Raw genomic sequence first — 18,791 nt, 5'->3', positions numbered from 1 at the left:
AAATATATGTTCTGGTACTATTTGTACATATAGGGCAAAAGGGTTTAGAGCAAGGTTCGTGGTGCTTGCCTTTGTAGCAGAGGCCTTGGATGTATAGAGTCAGTGGTTATAGCCAGTCATGGCATTGCGAAGAGGATGTGTAACACAGGTATCTGAGTGTGGCAGCATTTTGGAAAGTTTTTTCCTTAAGTGGTGCATCAGCTCAACTGAAACAAAAGACTACAAAGATGTATTGAACAGTGACAACAAAGGCAGCTAATGAATCGGTGGGTGACATTCAGTGCTCTACAGCTGGGCTAGAATGGGAAGAAAAACAAAACACTTCATTCGCAACTGTAGCTGGGTTATACCCTCCAGCTTGCTGCATTGTTTATGTTGCTCTTTCCAGAAAACCCTTCATTCCTGCGTTTTGTAGGAAGGTGATCGTCCCTGCTGCTTGCTTGCAGCCAACATCTTTTTCCTGTTCTGTTGCTCTGTTGCTTAGAGTTTTATTCTTTTTGTTGGGGTAGAGTTGCTTGTGATACCAAATGCTGTGCTCTTGGATTTGAGAAATGCAGTGTCTGAAATGTCTTGTGATATATGTGCTTCTCAGACATACCACTGTTGTTTCATGTTGCTATGAAAGTGCACAGATGCTTTGTAGATCCCATGAGAAGAAGTCTTTCCCTTGACTAGTGCTTAAAACTTGCTGGCTCCATTAGTGCTTAGAGAGCCTGATAGGTTTGGAAACTCTGCTATAACAGGCATTACACAAATATAGATGACACTCTGCCATAAAGAATTTCTAATTGCACAGTGAGAAATTTCCTTCTCTCATGCTGCTCTGTAAGTGGACTCTTCGAGAAAGTGCAGTCAGTCCTGTTTGTGTTGGTGCCAGCTCTCTGGGCTTATTTACTCCAGAAGTTGTCTGTCTGAAACTAGTCCTATTAGAGCAGCCTGCTTCCTCGCTGGTGTAGCAATAATGGTACCTGAATTGTCTTCTATTGGTAGATTATCCTGCCTCCTCTCACATCTTTCTGAGATATTCAGCCTGTTTGAGGTACAGCGGTGGCATATCTGAAAGGTACTGCGGTAATGTGGAGGAGGGGGTGGAGAACTTGTTTTGTGGCACATCACGGTCTTGTTTCGCCCACGGCCCAATGGAGTCATCTGATGGAGCTCGTGTAACACTGCGCAAAATGTCATGAAAAATGAGGTCTCAGGGTGGTGTGATTCACCTGTGAGGGGTTTTAATGCGGTGAATCATACCTGTCAGAAATCCTTCTGAATGCTTCAGCGTGGGGCCGCTTAACTCTTTTGTCCTTGAGAGTTAACTTTGCTTTCCTGTGGCTACCAACAGCATCTCAAGCCTCCCGCACAACAGCTTTGCGTTTCCAAGTGGTGCTCCATGTTTTTCCACATGCTTCCCTGTATGCCAGGGACTCTTGTGTCGTACATGCTCCAGTACTCGGCTCAAAGCTTGCTGAGCTGAAAACGGGCCAGAGGTAGTGAATGAGGGAGGGAGGTGGCCAGAAGGCAGAAAGGCTGGGCTGGCAGCGGTAGGATTATAGTGCAATACTTGGACGTACTTGGAGGGGCCACTGGTTTGGACCAAGAGCATTCCTCTGTGTTATTTGCAAAGCTGAACCTCCACAAAGCAGGAAGAAATTCTCAAGGCTTGAATTTATAAGCACTGCCTGATTATGTCAGAATACTTGCTTGTATTGCCTTTCCCACTGGCAAAAAGGCATTACAAGTGCTACAGCAAGCTGCTTTTTCTGAATGGGGCAGGGCAAGCAAAGGGGAGGGGTGACAGGCTTAAATCTCATGTGTCTCATGAGATGGCGGATGGTTTTGTTCCCGGTAGTTTCTGGAGGGACTCCAGCCTTTTCTATTTAATGGGTGAGATGCCAGTTTTGAAGCAAAGTGAGGACCTGTGCTTCAGCCTCAAGAAAAGCAACCCCTTCTGTGTGGACTTGGCAGCAGTGTGACGGACTATACCCGTGCAGCAGGGCTGAATTTAAAATAAGGGGGTAGGGACAGTTGGCTTCAATGAGCTCTGCAGCAACTTTGGTCATAGCAAGACCCCAAAACTAGGTGCATGTATTTGGCTTCCCTTTTACCAGCCTGTTTAATTGGATACCTTGATAGGGCAAGATGGGAAGATGCACTTGACTGTAAAAGGAAAATGAACTTGCCATCTCTGTGAGGTTTGTTTGGTCTCTTTGGTGGTAGTAGCAATGGTTATTTGATGGTTGCAGACAACACAGGCAAAGGAGTCCAGGTGATTTGGGGGCCTTTGTGCTGTGGGATCTACAGGCGCAGAGTAGAGGGCAGATCTGGATGCACGGCATGTATGAACGACACGAGAATAAAACTCTTTCTACCCTGGAATGAAGTTAGGATGGCACTGCTGAACCGGGATGGGGTGGGTGGAGCCAGACTTTATTTTAACTAAATATTCCCTGCCATGGACTCCACCTTCTGTCAAACTGTCAATGGTAGGGATGGCTGGTTGGGGGGAGGCAGTATAGGGTCACCCTGTGGCTCCTATGGGGGCCGGGGGCAGCCTGTATAGGTCAGCCCTTGACTGTAATTGATGACGGGGTTGCAGAGGGCAAATCGGCTTGAAATGTGCTTTGGGTAGCTCTGTTTGCTACAGTTAATCTCTTGGCGCAAGGAATAAGCAGAAGTTTCAGGAGAAACAATAAAACCTGTATCCCCTTCCAGCCCAGCTCCTCAGCTGTAGTGAGGGGTGCTGGATGCATGTGTGCATAGAGGCATCACTTGTGTCGTGCAGTCAGAGCTAAACAGCAAAAATACTGATGTTCCCTGGAGTTTCTTTCTTTTCTCTAAATGGGAGAGAATCTTTGCAGAGGAATTTAGGCATCTCTGCTCTTTTTTTGTTTTGTTTTTTTGCTTCTTCCAGTCTCTTCCAAGCCAGGGACCTGTGTGAAAGTGCTGACGATTGAGCCCACAGGTAACTGCCGGCTGCAGGAAGATCTGGCTCTTCTAGCAGACTGCGCCCTGCCAGCCGAACTGCGGGTAGGGAGCGTTTATACTTCTTATGGTCTCTGTGGGGCTGCGATACGTGTTCACGTGTGTTCATTCTTGCTCTCTCCATTTGGGTTTGGTGGTTGCTTATTTCCTGGTATTAATGCTCCGAGCTGATTTTGTAAATACTGAAGCCTTTTATTGCCTAGAAGGGCTATAAAATTGTTTAACAAGGCTGTCTGTGCTGGTCCCCCAGCAGGGATCTGAGTAAACCCAACCCTTGCCATGCCGTTGGTAGGAATTTCCCCATTGACTGCAATGGGACAAGAGTTGGCCTCCAGCTCTCTTTCCCTCTCCCTGCCGTCCTTATTGAGTATGAGAAATATTTTTATCAGGAGACATATGTGCCTGAAGGGACATATAGATGGAAGATGGCTTGCTGGGCTTACTTGCTAGGAACTGACAACCTGCAGTGCTTTGAAACCCTGAAAATATTTTCAGTGGAAATGTGAGTCCTTCTGAAGCGAAATTAACTTGGTTGACAGTAGATTCGCTTTTTGTAGCTACTCTCATGAACTCTTAGAAATAGCCCACAGACCACAACAGACTGATGATCACGATGTTAAAATACCATCAGGATTATCAGTTAGGCTCAGATATGTAGATCTTTGCTTCCAGTTGCAGAGGAACAGGATAAATAGTAGTGGCCTTCATTCTCCCTGCATTTGTTGTTCTGTGTAATATCAGCAAATTCACTTTGCTTTTGTATGTCTGCCCTTTTTTCTTTCTTTCCCATACCAAGCGCTGAATTTAATAACATGAACTCATTTTAGGTGGCTGCTGTGCCCAGAGGTTGTTATCACTGAGTGATGTAGCAAAGTTTATTGCTTCCCCCCCAAGATTGACCTGCCTGCTGGAGAGGTCAGGAAATGTGCTGAAGCAAAGAGGATCCTTCACTCTGTGTGCGTTTGTGTGTGTATGCACGCACATGGGACCTCCTGGATAAACTTTCATAGCTAGGATATGCCAGTGTGTTTTGTGCTGGCTTTTGGCAGACCTATTTCTCTGAGTACTGAGTACCTTATAGAGGGAATTTCCTTCACTGAGTTTCCTTCTACCAGTGTAGAAATCTTTTACATACTCTGCCCCCCACCCCCAAAATAGCTGTGCATTTATCTGTGGCTTTCAGCGTGCTTTTTTGGATGTTTGGAGACTTTAAAGGGAGGTGATCCTGTAAGTAAGCCTCAGTATTGCCTTCCCAAGAATTAAAAATAATGGATTGTGGGCCCCAAAACAGTGAGATTTACATAAATTTTAAGCCACTTCACAAATAAAGAGAATGCTTTCTGTTTGTTTGCTTTTTCCCAGACCTTGGTGATACACTCATGTCAGAATTAAGTTTTTCTTCTTGAGGACTAGAAACACTTTATTTTTAATTCTTCAATGCAGAATAGGAGCTGGGAGGAAAATACAGAATTCAGAGTAATATAATCAGCTGACAGCACTGTGAATTCCTCTGTGAGTTGTGGTTTCCTTGCTGTGCTCATAGACCAGAGAGAGGGCAGTTACAGTAGCATTAGACTCTTTGTAGCTATAAAATTGAAGAGGGCATGGGCACACATTTATTCACTGGAGAATTTATGCTACGCACTAATGTGGGTGCTTTGTTTGAGCCTGATTAATTCTAAAAGATTCCCCCGTTTTTCTTCTCTCTTGCACTTTTTTTTTTTTTGGTTAACTTACAAGGGATGTATGAACAAAGATCATCATCCTATTCCCATTCATATCTCTTCTCAGTGTTTGCAAACTGCTAAATTCTGTGAACTAGGCATATTTGTCTTGGGACAGAGGAATCCCACACTTTCATTCTTGTGGGTTTTGATACCATAACATGCAAGAAATAGTATATAAATCATCTAACCAAAAATGTCAGGGACAAGTGAATAGTCACGTACAAACATCCACATTTTTGAGAGAAACATTCGCATGTTTTCCAGCGTATGCAAAGCAAAATTAATATTCAGCTTCTGGATAAATGCCAGCATTTCCTGAAGGCATTTCAGGTAATGATCAGAACTTGACAATAAACGTTCTGGTTTTTCATTCCTGTTTATACTTGGAAGTCTTTCCTTTTTCCTTGTATGTTTTTAAAAGCATGGTTGTTGTTTCTGTTTTGTTTCAAACTAGAAATGGCCGGAATCTTTCTGACCAGAACAGCTTCTTCATCAGTAAAGCTCCATCAGAAGCCAGACAACTGTGAAAAACCATGTGGTTTTCCACTGTCTGCTGGGTGACCTCTGAGTTTGAGACTCAGTGGCTTCCAGCATATGAGACCACAGGCACATTGCCTCCTCGTAGGTGGTTTTTCATTCCCTTTTAACTGAGATCTTATTTTCCAAACCAAAATGAAGTAAGACATAGAGGGATCAGAGTCTTCCATGAAATAAATACCGTTCTTTCCACTTGTATTGACATTTAGTGCTGCTGCTGCAAAAAAGTGACCATTTGTCACCTTTGGGATAAAGCTAAATTCTGTAATGCATAGAAAGAAGAATTTGGAAGAAAGTTGATGGGTACCATCTTGTCCATCTCCGCACTAGTGCGATGTGGTTGTCCTTGGCAGTTATTCCTGTGCATTGCTTTGTCTGTTTGGCACAGGCACATTAACTGAGCTGTGTGCAATTTCCAGGTTTTATCTGATCCAGTTACATCTGATTATGTACTGGTAATTTCCTCCTGGGTCACTAACCCCTGTATTTTGTGTTGTAATTTATTTACAACTAAATCTTCTTGCTGAGATAGTCTCCTGGTTAGGGTACAAATTGTTGCCACTGATCTGTTTTGCGTGCTGTTGCCTCCAACAACACTTCTGTTTAAGCGTTAATAGCAAGTTCTTAACAGCAAAGACTTAATGCTCCACATGTGATGGCTGGAAGATCCTTTGTATGTTCAAGCTGTCTGATTCTGTGTAAGTGTTAGGAATATTTCCGTACGGTGAAAGCGTTCGTGTGAATATGTTTGCGCTTTGTAGACTAGACTGTTTTGTGCTTCTTGGGCAATATGCTTAACTTTGGCAGCTGTGCTTTGCCTAGACTAGAGTGTGCTAAAGAGGTTGCCTGAATGGGCAGTGGAAAACGGACCAAAATTTTCTACAGGGAGACCCTGAAAAGGAGAGAAAATTTCTCAAGTGTGACAAGGGAGGAGAGCAGAAAAAGTAGAGATGTAAAAGGGAAAACTCTACACAGCCACTTCATGCTGAATAGGCGAGACAAAGACATGAACTTGCTTTTGTAGCAGGGATTGGACATGACTTTGTAACCCTCAGCATCAGAGTGGGACCAGCCAAAGCTAGAAGCAGGAAACTGAGCCAGTAGGATTTTGTAATTCAGGAGACAAACTCTGAGCCAAATAAAACTCCACGTTCATCCCGGAGGTATGGTTTCCTCTTTAAGATCTATGTTTGGGGAATGAAAGGGAAGCAAAGAAGGGAAGCATGTACAAGTTGGGGAGATTATGTCTCAATCTAAATTTCTTGCGCTGTGAAGAGTGGCACCCCATGCCAAGCCTTTTTCTGGGGGTATTTTTCTGTAATATGCCTGTGAAGTTGTAGCCCTGAAGGTCACGCTAGGACCTCTAGGAGAGGATGTGGACGCTGTGAGCGAAGGGTGGGGATAACAGCAGGGCGAAGAGCACAGGCAGTTGGATCATGGCTACTAGCTTTTGTCATGAGATGCCACAGAGAATGTGCCGGCAGATCCCAGGCTGGGGTTTCTTCTTTGCCTGGAAACATGAAACATAGATTATAGCAAAATAGCAGCCTGGAGAATCTCCAAATGGGCAACTGGATCTCATCTTTGATGCTGGAGGGGCCTTTTGTGTTACAGCTATATAAAAAGCAGTGGTAAAAGATCAGGTTGGGAGCTGGGGAACAAAGAGGTGGGGAGGGTTCCCCAAATTGCTACATCTTCCAGGAGAGGAGTTCCCCCATGGGCATGTAACAAAGGACCCATAGGGGAGAGACGCTCTGGGGAGATGGCATTAGCGTGACAGTCATGTGCACAATTTGAATGTCACTGGGCTTAGCTCTCCTATAATTAGGACCCAGAAGCTGCCAAATGTTGCTGTGGACAGACAAAGAGCCTGGCAAATGGTGCCAGATTGCCGTCTTTGGAGGTGTTGTGGGCCTCTGCCAGCTTGGTGCCTTGCCACGTCCTGGAGCGTGTTGTGTGAGAGAAACCCCGCTGCATGCAGGCTGAGCTTGACTGCGAGCACCAGGGCAGCACATCCCAGGCTGTGCTGTGATTTAGTTTGGGAGGGGGGAGTTACCTGGGTCCTCAGTAAACCTGAAACTGAATTTCCACGGTTAGGATGGAAGCAGGCATGTTGGAAATGATACTTAGGTAGTCTGTGACTGGAAGAGAGATTCTTATGGTTGGTCAAGGGTTTTCCCTGGTGCAAGCTTGGGATGTAACCTTCCTGGATGAGAGGCGGCAGTAATAAGCTCCTCATCCCAGGTGACTCAAGGGCATGTGTCTGGAAAACATGAACCAGAGGAAACTTTTATTTCCAGAGATTAATCACGCTGGTTACATGACTGCGAATATAATTTTTTTCACAGCTGAATTACCTTGTACGCAGAATAAGGTGGAAGTGAAAATATTGGAAAGTATCATTTTAAAATAACAGAAGGCCAACAGATTATTTTTTTTATTCTGTCTTTGTTGGCATGTGGGACTGGGAGGAGGTGTGTTGGTGTTAAAATAATTCGCTAGAGTATTAATACTGCAACAACACTGTCTTTGGCTGCAAATCAAATGAGAAATTTAAAATGTGCTTTGGAAACGTTGCATTATTCAAGTAAGGCAGTAATTGTAGCCAAACCATTTCAAGCTGGTGTATACATCCATGTAGTCTACACACTACCCCATCCACCTGTACAGCTACACAGTAACATGCCAGTCCTCAGCTGCAGTCTGCTTATGATGCCCACTATGTGAAATAAACTTCACCTCTACTCAGTTATTTGCCTTTCTAGAAGGCACAGAAGTGCTTTCCAGAGGCGTCCATGGAAACTTCCTGACCCTGCTGTGCAAGGGGAACAGCTGAATTGTATCAGGAAGACCTCTGTCAGGAGCATTAGCAATCCAGTCCTTGACACCGAAACCTGTGTTCGGAGCATCTCTGTGCTGTGCTGAGGGAACACACGTGTGGTTGGGTCTGGGGAGACTGAGAAGTCTAAACTCGGGGCCAAACTGAGAAGTCCAGACTTCTGAGGGAACTTGTACTGTGGTTGTTAAAGGCAGGGTTTTCTGATTTCTCTTCCCAGGTTGGTTTTGGGGAGTTGCCGTTTGACAGCACCGACAACTTTAACAGTTGTCCTGATGTGTGTTTCCGGGTGGCAGATTATAACTTTCTGTGCCATAAGGTATGTGCTTGTGCTACTCTCCGTTCTTCCCCCCTCTTTGCCCTGCGTCTGCCTGCATCTCCCGCTCATCCAGTGCTGGATACACCCAGCAGAAGCAGCATTGCCTCATTAGCTGGAAAACCAACAGTCTCACTGCAGTTGGAGACTATATCAGAAGCACTTAACAAAACAGCCAACCCTGCCTTTCTTGCAGAGGTGAGGAGATAGATTAATGAATTGAGCTACAGCATTCGCTGCTGCAAAATCTCCTACTGTTGGCTTGTTGAGTGTAGTGTTTGGAGAGGGGAATGTTTGATTTGCAAGTCAACAGCAATAGGAATGGATTTTGAGAGCTACCACTCAGCCTTCTGCCCTACTCCAATGCTACTTTTGAATCCTTTAAGCTTATTAATTAAGCAGGGTAGGTAGGTTTAAAAGTAAGGCTTTGGGGAGGGGGAAGGAAAAGCTCTCTCTGAGGTTGGAGATGCAGCTTCAGAACATAGGGAGAGTCAGGGTTGTGTAGTCACAACCTCAGAAATACCCTAGAGCTGCTCTGACAGCTGCTTGGTTATTTCTGTCTGGCTTGGTGCAGCGGGAAGAGGTACTAGTGTTTTCACCTTTCTTCCTCTGCAGGCATTTTTCTGTGGTCGCAGTGATTATTTCAAAGCCCTCCTTGAAGACCATTTCTGTGAGAGTGAGGAGATGCAGACGCAGCCCAGCATCCCTGTGGTGACTCTCCACAACATCACAGAAGATATTTTCATCCGGGTCCTCTACTACATCTATAGCGATGACACGGAGGTGAGGCCAGCCATGGAGCCTTTCCTCCTTTGCTGTTTTATTCTGGAGATATTCATAGCAGTGTCCTCCTACAGCATCCTGGAGATGGTTTCTTAAATCCCACTGCCCTATTCTGGCTACTCAGTTGTCTCAGGAACCCATATACTGGGATTTGCTGTTAGCCGGCAGGGATCTGGTTCGTGTATGTGACATCCGGGAAGCAAACCCCCAGTTTTTCATCCCATGACAAAAGCTTGGAAATTGGTTTGCATGTTATATGTCAGCCTGATACAGTGCCAGGCTTTGCAGACTTCCCCTGTGTGTGCTCTCCGGAGGGATAAGGTGAGCAGCTGCCACTAGATGGCAGCTTCAACACATTTGGAGATGTGGAAATGTTCAGAGATTCCTACTTATTTACTCTTGGCATCACAACCCTTTTTTCCATTTGCAGCAAGTCATTATTGCCACTGTTATTTATTGCTGGGGTGGGCAGAGGTTCCACTGGGAGACCAAAGCCTTGCTGTGCTCGGTATCACAAGCAGCAACAAAACGACCTCAACCCACCCAGTTTGCAGCCTGATGGAAGGCGCAGCAAATCTCGGTATTTAAGCAGCTTTCTGCTTTGGTTTTGGAGCAAATATTTTCCACAAGTCGAGCTACAAGATGCAAGGACGCACTCTGGCATTGGGGCAGTGAGCAGGGATGCTGCTGCACCTGCCGGTGTCACTTCTTCCAAGCAGCACTAGTGCTCTGGGTTGGGTGCCGCCTACAGAGAGCGCCCACAGCTGTGACCTTGTTTCTGCTGACCTGTTCCACCCCAGGCGGCAGCAGGGAGTGCACAGCGGGGAGGTGGATTCAGCAGACAGCAAGGGCAGGATTGCTGTTGGTATTCCAGAGAGCGAATGCTTCACCTGTCTGTGCTCCCCCCTCCGCCACTCTGAAAAGGCAGGCAGAGAGGGAGGGAAGCGTGTTGGGGTTGCAAGGACGCTTCAGACCCTTGTGGCAGCACTGCAGCGTAACTCTGTTCCCCGGCACCTCTCCAGTCTGCCTGCCCGTCTCATGATGGCTCACAGGAGGGATGTTACCCAAGCAGCCATCCCTCTCCAAAGGGTGCCTGGGCTGTCCTTATTTGGCAATTGAGAGCTCAGCTCGGAGCAGGAGGATGGACCAACAAAAACGTGTAGGAATGGAAAACATCTTGCTTACGTATTTCCTATGGAGAATGGTGCCATCACTGAAGCTAGCTTGGATATCAAACTGAGCAACAGACATAAACTTCTGTGGAGAGTTCATCTGTCTTGAAAAGCTGCCTGGAAAAATGGTGAAGAAAACAGGAATATACTTCCAGTTCCACATGTGTATGCGGAGTATTTTTTCTCCCCCTTGGATTTAGCCAGCCAAGTGTCAGCACTCCCAGTTCCACTTGCTTTTTTGCAAAAGATTTAAATTCCTCTCTCTGCTTGTAGCAGTAACAGTACTTGTAGCCAGGATGAACAGCATGTGCAGAGGACAGGAGGGGTTCCAGGCAGAAAGAGAATTGCTGATAAGAACATTTGTGTGGGCTCAAGGGGAGCTTTCAGAGAAACGTTTGCCAGGTCTGTCCTTTGTCAAAACAGTTGGGAGCTGCTGCCATCAACACCGCTGACTTGAACACTTCCAACTTGTGAGGTTTTTGGAGCCTTATGAAAGGACAAAGCAGCGCTTGATTAATCCCCAAGAGCTTTGTTATACCACTGTGGCACTACAGCATTTGTGGTATGCCTCTAATACATCTTGCATCCTTCTGCACAGCTGTTGCAGAGTGTTACGCTGCTGCGACATTTGCTCCGAGTAGTCTCGGCAGACACGGGTGCGGACAGCTGTAGGGGAAGAAATAATTGGCCTTGTGCAGTTGTCAGAATGAGCAACCACATGTGTAGATGTGTACAGCAGTGTTTTTGCTGCTGAATGGTTATCAGGGTGATGGGCCACGTGGCACCAGAGTTACGGTTCCTCCCTCTAGACCTGTGTGGCTTGGTTTCTAGTACAAGTGATCTGGCTTCCTCCAAAGCCGGGGTGTGCTGCCAGATTCGCTGTTGAAATGCAAGTGGGTAACTGCGCTCTCTGCACTTCACATTAGCAGGAACAGAACTGTGCAGGAAGAGACTCCGGTTCCAGGTTAGTGATGCAGATGGCTGACTAAAATAGGAATTGCCCAGCCAGGGGGAAGAGACTGAGTGAAGCTGGCAGTGGTGTCTCCAGTATTACCTACAGCATTTCCTATCATCAGACCACTTGCAAGGAACAAAAGTATCCAAGAGGGAAATGGGAGGATCGTTATCTAGCTCAAGAGTCTGAAAGTGTTAAATGCCATGCACAACGGTGTAAACTTGAACATTGGGTACCTGAGTTTAGCCCAGTTTGAATGCAGTCAAAGTCTCCTAAAGTTTATCTGGGATGCAGTTTTCTGTCCTTGCATGTATCCCTGTGCTGCTGGGTTTGTTCCTTCTGTGTGCTCCATCCAGCTTTGATACGGATGTCAAAATGTTCATGGCCTTGAAGGCCCCCCATGCATCAAGGACCTTCTTTAGATACTGAGATGTTTTCCAGGAGTCTTTGTTCTGACTGTAACTGCTTGAGATTATTACTAACTGTTTGGGAGCTGTGTTTGAAGCAGAAAAGAGGGGCTGCTGTCCTTTTCCTACATGTTTCTTGATCTGAAATCTCTGCAGTGCTTGTCCTTGCAAGAAGGCTGTGATATGTGCAAGGCTGCCCAGTGAGCTTTTGTTGATGGATGTTTGCTACCCTGGTGATCTTTCACTGTGATTCAGAGTTTCTTTGCCAGTTGAGATTTCCCTCCCTCAAATGAGCTGGGACACAGCTTAGTACTTCTCATATTCCTCTTCGTGGGCTGGTTTGGGCCTGCCAGGTCTAAGGTTTGATAATACCTGGAGTTTCCAAAGGACATGAAAATGTGAGTGGAGGCAGGAGGATGAGTTGGCTGACCTTAAGAGAATGGTGTGTTGTGGTGTGGGGGGTGTGTATGTGTGTGTCTTGTGGATGTTTCTCCCCTCTCCTCCCCCCCCCCCCCAAAAAAAAAAGTGAGTCCAGCAGTACAAGATAAGACATAAAGAGGTGAAGATCTAGTGGAACCAAAGGTGCTGTTCTCTGTCAGCCTGTTCCTTTTCCCTCTCTAGAACAGGCTTTAAGTTGCTCTGGCAAAAGCCACCTCTTTCTACTACTGCACTGGACATCTTAACAGCCAGCCTGCAGCTGCACTTCAGTGTTTCTGTATTGCTGTGTGCTTGGCTAGAGGGGATAGCTACAGGGTGGCAAACTTCTTGCTCTGTGGGGAGCAAACTGCAGCATTTTAAACTTCTGCCCACCCTTGCAGTGACTGAGTGGAAGATCTAGCCCTGGAAGATTGAGCTCCTGATATAGGGCTGTGATTAGCACTTGCCCTCTAATGGGCTGAACGCCAGTTCAGGAAATCTCTGCCAATACACAGGAGAAGGTAGTTTGCCAGTGGCAAGTGGAGTGGGTAGGACAAGACAGTAATTCCCCTTTCCGTTGCCAGCTGTCTCCAGAGAACGCCTACGATGTGCTGTGCGTGGCAGACATGTACCTGCTGCCTGGACTCAAGCGCCTGTGTGGCAGGACCTTGGCTCAGATCCTTGACGAGGACAACATTGTCAGCATCTGGAGGATTGCAAAGCTGTTCCAGCTGACCCGGCTGGAGGACCAGTGCACAGAGTACATGGCAAAGATCATCGAGAAGGTAGCAGAAACACTCCGCACTGCACTTGCCATATGTGCCCATAAATCTAACTGCATAATGAGCCGTAGATATAAACAGGTTTTTTGGCTGTACTTTGGTCCTTAATAAATAGCTGCCATCTCTGGTTTGAGGCGCTTCCTGAAGAAGCGCTACAAGAGTAGCAAAGCACATGTCAGGTTAGGACTGAGGACAGACAAGGAGCGTGGTGGTACCTGACGTCACTGCAGTAAGCTGGATGCTGGTGGCTGTGTAGCATGGCCTGGTGGACTGCGGGCTGCAAAACCTGCCCAAAAGGTACTGTAAGTGCTGTGGCCAGCTGGCTGTGCTGAGCTTTCAGCCACCATGGTTGGAGCAACTGCAGTGCTGCTCACATCACCAGCTGCAGCCTGGAGAACTGAGGTGTGCCGGGGAGCTCTGTGTAGGAAGCCCATCGGTGTTTGCCCGTAGCCTGCTGGGGATCTTCCTAGCATAATGCTATAGAAAGGAGTAACAAAGGTGTTCTCCACCCTCCTCCAGGATGACAAGTCTAACAGTAGAGGTTTCCACAGGGGAAACTTGGCTGTTGAACAGCCAGAAGTAACGTATCTCACACTGAAGTTTCATTTATGATGTCCTACTTAAGTGTTATCCTGAGTCCGATTATAGCTAGGAGTTTCAGGACTCGCAGAGAAAGTCACCATACAGAAGGACAGGCTCGGCTATGAGATTCTTTTATGCCTATACAGGTGTCTCATAAATGGCTTGCACAGCACACATGGGAAAGTAACACTTTTCACCTACAAATTGAAAGGCGTGCAATTCTTTCTGCCTTGTGAAAACAGCAAAGAAAATAATTTGGGGATTGGTCTTTTGCGCAGTGTACAATTGGGAGATGATAGACACATCAGCTTGGACCCAGATCTGGCTTCTGAAAAGGGGATTTGATTTGAAAGCTGAATGAATATCCCAAGTAGCAATTGGGCAAGCTAGGGCTTTGCTTAAATGTTCCCCTTGCATTCTCCTTCTCTAGCCTGAATGGGAGTCCTTGGGCCCAGCACTGTAACTCTGCCTTCCTAAGGGTGTTGGTAGAAATGGAGCCAACCCAGCTGTTAAAATATCAACAGCTGCACTGTCTTGTGGAGATGCACTGATGTTGGCAACAAGGGAAAGGTTTTGGCAGAACATGTAGTATAGACTGGGGGTCAGCAACCTGCCGTGCCCAGACACAGTTTGGTAGCATGGACAGATGGAAGCTGCCTCTCACCCTTCAGCATGCCGCATGTTTCTGGGAGACTCAATGCAAAATGATTTATGGATGATTTGATTTTGTCAGATTGGGCACAGAACAGAGCAGCTGTGTTGCTGTGATCTCCTGATCCGCTGTTGGTGGTGGGGCTGAGAGCCATGGTGGGGAGAGAAGTGTCTGTGGTTCCTGGTCCTTGGTTGGGCACAAGCACCCTCTGCCTTGCCTGTGGCAGGACACTGCCCAAAGGTGCCTGGCAGCATCTCTTGGCTCCTACTGCTGGCTCTTGCTGGGGAGCCTTTCTTGAGGGAATACTGTGTATATTTGTGTGTGGTGTCCCAGTACCAGAGCTATGAATGCTTGCTTGATGAATATTGGAGTGTACTGCCTGGGGTGCAGGTTCCTCACAGTCACGACCATTTATTGTTGGAGTTTTATTGCCTCCTTCAGATGAATGGCAGGACTGCAGGTGCACTCAGTGGCATGTTTGCATCTACAGACATGTCTCCAAGTGTGTCGTCTGTAGAATGCACAGGAATATTTGGGTCTCCACTTAGCCTTAGCATTCCCCTTTCCTCCTGCTGGCTCAACAGTGGCTGAGCCTATTGTGCTGACCGTGTTGCATCCCATTATCTGCCTTTTGGTCTTCCTAATGTTCATCTTGTCCACCCCATCCAGCTGGTGGAGTTGGAGGAGTTTGTGGCTGCTGTGAAGGAGAACGCGGAGGCAGTGGAGGAACGGCAGGAGACCGACTCCATTCCCCTGGTCGATGACATCCGTTTCCACATCACCAGCAATGTGCAGACTTACAGTGCCATCGAGGAAGCCAACCAGAAACTTGAAGCTCTGGAAAACCTCCTGGCCAGTATAGGGCTTGAGTGCTGATGTGTGCAAACCCTGCCTGTCATATGCAGCCTGCGTAACCCTCCACAGTGATTTGACTCGGAGTGCAGGAACATCTGAGTCTCTGAATGTCCCTTTTCCCCTCCCTTGTCCTCCTTCCCATCCACTTCCAGGCATGGTTTCTTTTTAATTTATTTATGTCTGGACATTTGCATGTCTGGTTTGTGTTTGGTTTTATTTTGGTTTTGTTTCTCCTTTCAGAAATAGCTCCCAAAGCACAGCCCAGTTTAGTAGTTGCCGCTCGTACAATACAGTGCGAATAGACTGCGGGTGGTTGGGGGTAAGGGAGCTGCTGTGGGAAACTTGCTACTGCCTTGTATAAGGACCCATCCTGTTCTGTTGTCCAACCACACACTTCCAAAATTGGTTCACACCAAGGTGCATTTTGTTGCATTGCCACCAGCAGAGGAGAAAAATGGATTAAACTCTCCAAATAAGTACATTAGAAAGGAGCTGGCTTTTCATTCACTGTCAGCATTGTAAGATTGGCAAAGGTGGGCAGTGCTTCCCTAACAGGGACACAGGAGCACTTGGCTGTTTGGAAAGAGCTGTCTTCACCTGCTGTTCTGGTTCTTAGGTGAAAAACGCCAAATGATTTCCAGGTCTTCCCTAGCTTTTTGTTGCCTTGAAGTGTTGGCATTTAGATTTGCATGCTCAGGGGAGTGGCAGAACGCAGGTTTTAAGATACCTGAGTTCTGGCAGATAGGCAATTATTTTCAATCAAGAGCATTTTTCCCTGTACTGTGTGTGATGCGCAACTTCAGAAATTAAAAGCTTTACTTTCCGAACACAAATCTTTGGGAATACAGTAGAGAGCAGAGACCTTCTGTTCCTAGAAGGCAGTAGCTTTCAATGCATTAAAAAGGAGAAGCACCCCTTTTCGTCCTAACAGGAGAAGGAAACACCTTCCTGGAATTGGTGCTTTTCCTTTCTCTTGGTCCATTGCCGGAGAGCAAAACTCACTTGTGCTGGTGGGTTGGGGAAGAGGGGCCTTTTGGGTCTGTTGCAGGGCAGCTGTCCCACTCTTTGGCCTTCTGGCTTTGCTCAGCTTTGAGCCTTGTAGCTTTGTTGTTCTCCAGGAAATTCACTGTTTGTGCTAATGAATGTTTTTGAATCTGTGTTCCGCAGTAGGTCGCGTTATCTCTTCGTCTCTCTGGACGCCTAAACGAGGGTAATGATGTTCTTTCTCCTCGGCACCAAGCAGCAGGCGATATCCCTGCACGACGCCTGCCTCGCTGCCCTTGGAGCTGCTCGTCTCCAGAACAGCGAGTTACGAGAGTCTCGAGCCTCCAAGGCACAGGGAGGGCACGCTTTGCCGTGCTGTGAGTTGGGAGGGAGAAAAGAGGTTGTGTGAAGCACAGGGGAATCCTACATGAGCAGTGGGCTGCCATTACTGATGGATGTTGATTGTCATTTTGGTCACTTTGTGAGGCAAGAGCTTAAAATAGCCTGTGTCAAATGGACATGGGTCCCCTGCAGCTCCAGGGGGGTGTTTCCACGGGTAAGGGAAGGGTCTGGAGATCCTGTGTTTGGCAGAGACTTGCTACAGGTGTGGAGGTACTGGGAGGATGGGGTGCCTTTCCCTGCTAATCCCACCTGGTGAAGAATACATGCTCCCCCACCGTGTGCGAACGCACTGCCCTGCTCGGAGTGTCTGCCTATACCCAGCACGTGCTTGAAGTTGCATGCTCTTACGTGGGCAGGCTGGGTTAGGCTGCAAAGAGGAAGCTGCACTGTGGTGTTTGGGTAATGTACTCTAGAGAAACTGGACTTCACCAAAAGTGCGTGTCAGGATTAAGCTGCACTGACGGGGAGCCTGGGAACAGAGCTGGCAGGGCAGGAATGAGGTGCATTGACAGAACCGGACCCTGGATGCCTGTGCACTTTGTCATCCGTGTTTAACTAGTTTCTCTTGCAGAATAAGTCTCTTTAGGGTAGGGGATAAAGGCTGCATGGCTATTCAGGCAGTGTCTGCCTTGCTTTTGTTTCAAAATGCTTGAGTAGAAGTATAAGGAGTCCTTGTTGTTTGCTTTCTGCAGGCATTTTAGGGTGGGTAAGAGGATGTGTCCGTGCAGGTGTGTGTTCCTGTACAGGAGCGGGGAGCAGCAGGAGTGCTCTTCTGTTGGGGATGGTGACACAGAAAGGAGCTGTGTGTTTGTCATGCAATTTGTGGAATAGACAAATCTCTTCACCTTCATGTCCATCTCCAAGCTCAGAGTGGCTTTGATGGGTGAGCCAGAGAGCTCAGCACAACTTGAACTGATAAAAGCAGCTCAGTAGACTTGAGGAGGAGAAGGGCTATTTAAAAAGCTTTAATATGAAGTTCCATATATTTTAGGGAAAGAAGAGTGGAAGAGCAGAACTGCCTGTTTTCTTGCTCTGTGAAGTGTCAGGCTCGTGAAAGCGTGCTGCAGAAACAACTGATAGCTGGACCTAGCAGGTACAGTTCACTGGCGTTTTTCCTCCCTTTATTGCTGAAGACAACAGTGAACGTAAGCAGGATGTTTAGTTTATCACATCCCCTCTGCTCTTCCTGCATAAATTCCCCACCTGACATCTTGGTAGTCGGCTTTCCACAGCAATGGTTGTGAGAGCCCTGCACAAGGCTCTGGCGGAGCCACCAGAGAACCGAACGTGGCCTTTGCCTTCTGTTTGTGCTGGACGAGATGCAGAAGTGGGATAACAGAGGAACGTGCTGATGTTTTTCCCTGCAGATGCCTCAGCTCCTACAGCAAAATGGACACTGGTAGTAGGCAAAGCAGGAAGGAGGCAGAGCAGGGGCAGTGATTTTGGGAAGCATTTTCTCCGTATGGCTGCTTTTAAATAATTCTATTCCCGCATGCTTAAGCGTGGAGCAAGCGAGGCTGCAGTTGTACACGTGGGATAGTTGACACGTGAAAGGTCAGTGTGGCCTTTTGATTTGCACCCCCCGAGCAGCACAGTTGCATGTGGACTGCCAAGCAAACGCCTCATCTGTCTGCGTGCACTTAGTGGTCACATCTGAACACCACCAGATTGTCCAATTACTCGGGGTCCTTTAGCCCCCCTCCTTTTGGCAAAATAGGGCTATGAAAAAGCATGCATAAGCAGATGGTCAGCATGCAGGCAGGCTCCCTAATAAGATGAGCCAGGTCATTACATAGATCTGAATTCACTTTATTCTTGTTGCAAATAATTGTATCACAAAATAAAAAAAACTAAGGATTTTTTTTCTTCTGTTGCCAGTGTCCTTTTTATGTTCTGTTGCCTCTGTCCTTTTTATTTACTACTAGCCACCTGTTGAATTAAAGAGATTGTAAAGTTTATCAGAGCAACAATATATTTAAAAAGAAATGTGTAAGCATGTGTGCAGCAATAAAAAGCTATATATTTCACTATATCTATTTTTGCCATGTCCTGTTTATTAGCAACTGACGTCAGTGTGGCTTTATTTCTGGAAGAACTTGGTGGGTTCCTTCAGCTTGTTTTCCCGCACCCAAGCAGATGGCTGGCTCTGCATCGTCCTGCTTCAAGCAGTGAGGAAAACGTGACTGCTCTGCTCCCTTGGTGGCCCATTTGGGAGTAAAGCACTGCGTTGTTTTTATTGAAGCCTTTCTCCCAGGAATGTTTTGTGTCATTAGCAGCACCATGGCACAGCCTTGATCAATATGGTGATGGTGTGTCAGGGAGACTATTTTTACCTTGAAAAAATTGCTCTGGGCAGTCCCCAGCAGGTAAGTTGTTCATCCTTCTCTTCTCGTCACCCCATGCCA

The 18,791-nt window shown here is 46.9% G+C and overlaps 1 protein-coding gene across 2 annotated transcripts in view; it reads left to right on the top strand.

The window, feature by feature from the left end:
• The window catches only part of ABTB1 (ankyrin repeat and BTB domain containing 1), a 30,455-nt gene extending 12,037 nt beyond the window's left edge, over positions 1-18,418 (top strand). Inside the window, exons 8-12 of one of the 2 annotated variants that reach the window (XM_026093094.2) lie at positions 2,909-3,024; positions 8,300-8,398; positions 9,011-9,178; positions 12,714-12,914; positions 14,815-18,418. In XM_026093094.2, the coding sequence (XP_025948879.1) occupies positions 2,909-3,024; positions 8,300-8,398; positions 9,011-9,178; positions 12,714-12,914; positions 14,815-15,021 (791 nt within the window). In that variant the 3' untranslated portion in view covers positions 15,022-18,418. The remainder of the gene's footprint in view (positions 1-2,908; positions 3,025-8,299; positions 8,399-9,010; positions 9,179-12,713; positions 12,915-14,814) is intronic. The other variant, XM_064518983.1, reaches the window with a different exon arrangement.
• The last annotated feature ends 373 nt before the right edge of the window (positions 18,419-18,791 follow it).

Source organism: Dromaius novaehollandiae, chromosome 12 (assembly GCF_036370855.1).
Source record: "Dromaius novaehollandiae isolate bDroNov1 chromosome 12, bDroNov1.hap1, whole genome shotgun sequence".
In the NCBI taxonomy this organism is placed as follows: Eukaryota; Metazoa; Chordata; class Aves; order Casuariiformes; family Dromaiidae; genus Dromaius; species Dromaius novaehollandiae.
This window is presented reverse-complemented; position numbering and strand designations above follow the sequence as displayed.